General features: G+C 39.0%; 1 protein-coding gene across 5 annotated transcripts in view; it reads left to right on the forward strand.

Annotated features, from left to right (window-relative positions):
• Mapk9 (mitogen-activated protein kinase 9) overlaps positions 1-4906 on the forward strand; it is a 47297-nt gene extending 42391 nt beyond the window's left edge. For 4 of the 5 annotated variants that reach the window (XM_063230447.1, XM_063230444.1, XM_063230443.1 and 1 more), the window contains 2 exons: positions 375-446; positions 1808-4906. In XM_063230447.1, coding sequence (XP_063086517.1) covers positions 375-446; positions 1808-1950 — 215 coding nt within the window. In that variant the 3' untranslated portion in view covers positions 1951-4906. Of the gene's footprint in view, positions 1-374; positions 447-1802 lie in introns of all 5 variants that reach the window. The other variant, XM_063230446.1, reaches the window with a different exon arrangement.
• Positions 4907-6000: the final 1094 nt, after the last annotated feature.

The raw sequence follows: 6000 nt of genomic DNA on the forward strand, positions 1-6000 counted from the left end.
GTGTGTGTGTGTGTGTGTGTGTGTGTGTGTGTGTGTGTTAAATCTCTGTGATTCAGAATAACCCTACATTTTTGGATGACTTACTTAATAGTTTCATTGAAAGACTGGGGATATATCCTACCGGTAGAGCTCCTTCCTAGCATATATGAGATCTGGGTTCAAGTCATAGCACTGCAATAAAAAGAAAGAAAAGTTTTAATGGATCAAAATACAGGTGTTTTGGTCGAGGTAGACTATAGCAATAAATTGGTTGTGTATCACAATTTAAAATAACACATCATGGTGTCTTTGGAATGGTTTCCATTAGGCTGGGAGCAAAGTTTAGAGATGTAAAGAAACTAACAAAGCATTTTAACTTACATTTCTATTTGAAGAGCTAATTTACAAAGAAGTAATGGATTGGGAAGAAAGAAGCAAGAATGGTGTTGTAAAAGATCAACCTTCAGGTTAGTGATTGCTTGCATTATGTGATTGTATAATGTTTTCTTGCCTTTTCAACTTTTATAAATGACAGCCATGTGCTAAATACTTGCATGGCCACCAGTGGATTTGAAAGCTGTTTGTGTGAAGTGGCCTCTCCTTTTTGGCTTGTGCTGCTAGTTTAGCGGTAGCATCAGCTAAAAGTTTACTGATCTTCCAGGATTTGAACTAACTACATTTTAAACATTTTTATTTCATCCTTGTAACAGCTGCTGTCAGCTCCATTTATAGAAGAAATTGAACTTAAAACTTTCCTGTATGCATGACCCTCTGTATACTGGTCCTGTCCGGTTTTTTTTGTTTGTTTGTTTGTTTTGCTTTTTTTTAATGTTAATACAAACCCAGGTAAAATGGAACTTGGTTTTCTGTTGAGAAAATTATTCATGTAATTCTCCCATTTTTAAACTGAACCTACCTGGTGGTGGAAGCTCATGACTAGATAATCGTGTTATTCTGAAAGACAGTACTCTAGTATTAGTGATGTTAACCTCTCTCTGTAGGTTACTAAACTCTCTAGCTGTATTTATTTTCTCGCTCCCATTTGAAATCATATACATGTAAAACCACAGAGCTTACTTCATAGTCTTTATTTTGTATTCAGCATGAGTGTGTCAAGCATCTGGAAATTATATAACTTTAGCAGAATCTAGGTGCTTCTTTTAACCAAGTGCAAGTTTAAAACTGCAAACACTAACCTGTGAGTGCTTAAAAGGTTTACTTTGCTCAAACCAGACTAAAATGTGGATAATAGGAAATAGAATAACTTCCTTTGTCTTCCTTTGTCTTTGTCTGATTAAAATGTCAGGTTTCTAGCTTCATAAAACAAAAATTAAATGGATAGAATCACTTTTTTTGCCTCTTTTGGTATACAGTGTTTATTTTGGAAAATATTTTTACCACAAAGTGTTATTTTGAATATTGATACCCCTGAAATGTAGTGCTTATATAATAGCAAATGTATCTGATGACACTTGAATCTTGTTCAGCTTGCAGCTTCTTTTGACACTATGAGGATAGATTCAGCAATGTCCTTTTAAGTCCATTTGAAATCAGCAGGTATTTGTAAAGTAATTAAAGGATTGTTCTTGACTGCACTCAGTCACTGGGTAGAGAAGGAATGTGCACGCGGATAGATTTGGGTGATTTACTGGGCCTGAAGAGAGACTCAAGGAAGAGTTCCAATGCACAGTTAACTGACTTCTTGCATGTACAATAGGCCTAGGAGACTGCAAACCAACAGAACCAAGAAGTGACTGCAAGTCTGGTTACCTGAGTTTGCAGCCATGTCGTGCCTCAGATTTTATTCTATTTGGTTTTCTTAGCACAGATGCAGCAGTAAGTAGCAACGCCACACCTTCCCAGTCGTCCTCTATCAATGACATTTCATCCATGTCCACCGAGCAGACACTGGCCTCGGACACAGACAGCAGTCTGGATGCCTCCACAGGACCCCTCGAAGGTTGTCGATGATAAGTTGGAAAGAGCAGACTTGTTATCAGCAAAGAAACTCTTACTTCCATGGTCCTGAAATGTGTGGGAGTCAATGGAACCAAATAGAAAACCCGGTGTTCTGCATGTAAGAAACACGATGCCTTGCCTCTATTCAGTTCCAATAGGATTGCCTGCCTAGATTATAAAATGAAGCTGATTATGTCCGAAGAAAAAAGCGCAAGCCACACTTTAGAGATTTTGTTCAAGATCATTTCAGGTGAGCAATTAGAATAGATGATGTTTTCACAGGTCATGGTAACAGTGGTGACAGTTTCTCATCATCTGTAACTGTTGGGTCTTATGTGCATGTGACCACAAATGCTTGCTTGGACTTGCCCACCTCGCACTTTGGAAATCAGTATTTAAATACCAAATAATATACCAGGTAATGTTGCTTCTAGAGTGATCTCTTTATCCTCTTAATTAATTTGTTGTCTGTCAAGAAAAAATAGATTTATGTGTGTTAATTGGCCACCATCATATTATCATATCTTACCTTCTCTGATGGTATGATTTATTCTATCTTTTGTATTTCAGAAGGAATATAATTAAATCTATTTAATAAATAAAAATATAGATTTTCTTAAATTTGTGATATTTTGAACTGAGAACTATCACTGCTAAAACCAAGACATTTACGTGGGCACTGTTTCCTCTGAATTGTCTAGTCTGGGATGACTATACATCAGCTTTACTGCATGGTAAGATTTTCAGTTCTGTTTTATGCTGCTTGAGAGGCACACACCTTTGAATTCCTGTCTACCTTACCTCTCTCTGTTTTTTTTGTTTGTTTGTTTGTTTGTTTTTTGTTTTTTGTTTTTTGTTTTTTTGGCCTTCTGGACTCTGATTACTTCAAAATGCTACCTAGAACTTCACCTTCTTTACCAGACATACAACATACCATCTCAGTCACATGCTGGCCAGTGCATTTCTAAATCTTTTGCCAGCTGTTGGAGTAGAGCTTTGTAAAATGGTCTCTCAAGACCATTGCAGTCGTTTACCAAGTACCGGCTGCTTCTGCCAGAGTCTAGCTGGCCTTTTGCTCACACCGTCATTCACAGTGAAACAAGGTGGGTTTTCAAAGCTGCACTTTGCTTTGCCAGCATCATATTTTGGCTCAGTTTTCCTTCTTCACTGAAAGAAGCCGAGGGAGTCCCCTTCACGTGGTCCAGGAAGCCAATGAGAATGCCCATTCGCTGCTTGCCTTCCATTTTAAAGAGACATTTCCTTTTCTGAAGGAAAGCCAGGAATGTTCTAGGAAACTCTCAGAGGCATCCAGGGAAACACTCTAGTGAGGAGTGATTATTCATTGTTGAATGTTTTCTGATTTAGAACTGCTCACCTGAAATTGATACCTTCAGACTTCCTGATATGTAAATTACTCAGATTCCTTAAGATACTGAGTATTGTGTATTACTGCAGAAGTGGAGTTACGATTATCAGATTTTGTGTATCTGTGCTCAGAATGTTGTTTCCCTTGAGCTTACTTTGTTACCAATTCATATCTTGTGTTTAATTATTTTGGAAGCTTTTTGGTCAGCATTCTATAGGCTGTGTCTTGAAGAGGAGCTTTAGTAAGAAAGTTTACTATAAGCATATGATGGTATGAAGTACCAGTTGTATCTTAATGGTTGGTTTTATCACTGGAAACTGGAGCCCTTGATGAACAAAATTAATCTTGAAATGAGAAATAGTTTTATATTGTGTCATTTAGAACTTTCAGTTGCCTGGTGGAAGCACTAACTTGGATGGAGGCAGAAGAAATGCCTCTTACGTAGTTTTGGATTACTTACCTTTGGAGGCCTGCTGTTACAGTTAAGAAAGTTATCACTTTACACACAAAAACATCTTACAACGGCCTTCTCTCTCATACATGTTCTTTAAAAGACATCACTAAAATCTATCTTTAAAAAGGAAAAAACAAAGATAAGAGAGCGTTTCGACCACATAGTCTGCCCTCTGAGGCCTTGTATCTCCACCTTCCCGCACACTCTGTGAGCGGAGCAGGGTCCCCAGCACAGTGGCTTCTGCTCACCATTCCTCTGCACACCCGCAGGCCTGTGTCACTGATGGAGCCACGCTGGTGTGGATTGGGTCTCCTGCCAGGACCCTCTCCCATAGGTAAGGCTCCTCCGAACAGGCAGCACAGAGTGCTGTAGAAATACCTCACCCCAGATCAGGGCCCTCCTCCTGCACTAGACTAGCCAGGACCCTGGCATAGCGCAGCAGTTTTGACCCGATCTCTGTGGGTAAGTGCCGATGTTGGATAAGGAACTGAAAAATGTGCTCAACTTTCTCATCTTTTCTATTTTATTTTTGTAATTTATATTGTACACAACCCTGGAAGTAACTATTTTGGACTTGTATTTTTATAAACCAGGTAATTTCTGATTATCCTGGAATTTGGACTAGGTTTGTTTCTTTTGTTGGCTTAGTTTTCAGTCCAAAAGAAAATCACTGCTTCCTGAGTCAGGGTCTCAATTTCATGTACAGGTACCCAAGGACAGGCAGAGTCCTGTCAGGGTGGGAGAAAGTCTAGAAACACTGGCTGCTCAGTGTCCAGCTGCTGTAGGCCTGTAGATGGAGCAGGCCTTCTCTTTGGAACAGGAATCTTAGAGCCCCAGTGTTGAAAGGAGAAAGCCCTTGGCAGGGCCCCTTGCTGACACCCAGGGCCTCTGTCTGAACCACTGAATGGGACCTTGGTTTAATCTGACTGAATGCTTTGTAAGTCATGATAACAGTGTATGAGTTCATCTGGTTGATTTCTGATGTAACTCCTCTGGTATTTCATGCAGGTAGTAAATGCAAGTGTGACCTTTCAGATTGCATATCTCAAAAGTAACTTTGCCTAATGTTTTATAATAAAATATGTGTGTTTTGATTGGTGAAAAATACAGACTACATTTTAAAAGAGAAATACATAATAGCATGTCCAGTCTTTGTGTATTTTTAAGTGACAATTGACTGTATCTTTCTATATCCCTATCTCTGATTAGACTTAACATGAACACAAGTAGATGTTGGAGTGTCATTTCAGGCAGTATGCACAAGGGTATTCAAATTGAAAGGCAGGAACATTTCCTTATTCTCTTACTGCAAATATGCTGCAAATTTTTGAATCTTAAATTTGAAAGTAAAGGCAGTAGGTTTTGAATTCAAAAACATGAAAGTACAAAATGGAATACTTATGATGTCATTGTTTCCTTACAAGGTGTGTAACCAGGAAGATCTGCCCATCTGTCTTTATTTACATTACTTACAATCCTTGACAGTGATTGTGTGTTTGTGGTTTTGTGCTTGGGATGAGATGCTTTTACCTTGCTTCTATTGTAGTTTTAAGCAGTTCCAAGTGTTTGATATTTAAATCTACTGGCACAGCAAGGCCCTCCATAGTTCATTTTTTTTCCCCTGCTTAAGAGAACTAGAACCATTTCAGATAGATGAGTCTCAGTTTTATTTTTAAAGGTCTCTAGAAGACTTGACATCTCTCTGGGCTCCATTTCTCTATCTTGCCCCCTCCCAGCTTCAATGTAGGCAACACCTAAATACCTTTTATTTATTGACTACAGTGGTACATTTAGATGGTGGGGATTTGGGGGGGAAGAACCTGAGTATCCCAAAATAACATTGTAATGAGCTACCAAGTATTATCCCAAAGATTACATGGAGAGTCATGTGAATTTAAGTACAAGGTTACCTAAAAATAAGATAGTCATTTGATAGGTTTTTTGTGTGTGTTTGTATCTTTTCGAAACATGATTCACTGTGCAGCTGAGGCTGGCCTTGAACTCATTTTGTAGCACAGGCTGGCATTGAATTCACGCGATCTCCTAGCATGTATTACCACACCTAGCAACCACTTTTTGTTTTTATTCAGGAAAATCCGCAACAAAACCAGTAATAACAGTAAGAGAGTAGTCAGTTGCATCTCCTTGCAACTGAGTATGACCATGGTTCAAGAGGAATGAGTCTGTCGCAGCCATTGGGTAGGAACCGGCCGTATGTCCTCAGCCCCCAGGGGTCATTGTG

Source organism: Cavia porcellus, unplaced genomic scaffold (genome assembly GCF_034190915.1).
Source record: "Cavia porcellus strain 051 isolate PalLab524CR breed Dunkin Hartley unplaced genomic scaffold, mCavPor4.1 scaffold_19, whole genome shotgun sequence".
Taxonomy (NCBI): domain Eukaryota; kingdom Metazoa; phylum Chordata; class Mammalia; order Rodentia; family Caviidae; genus Cavia; species Cavia porcellus.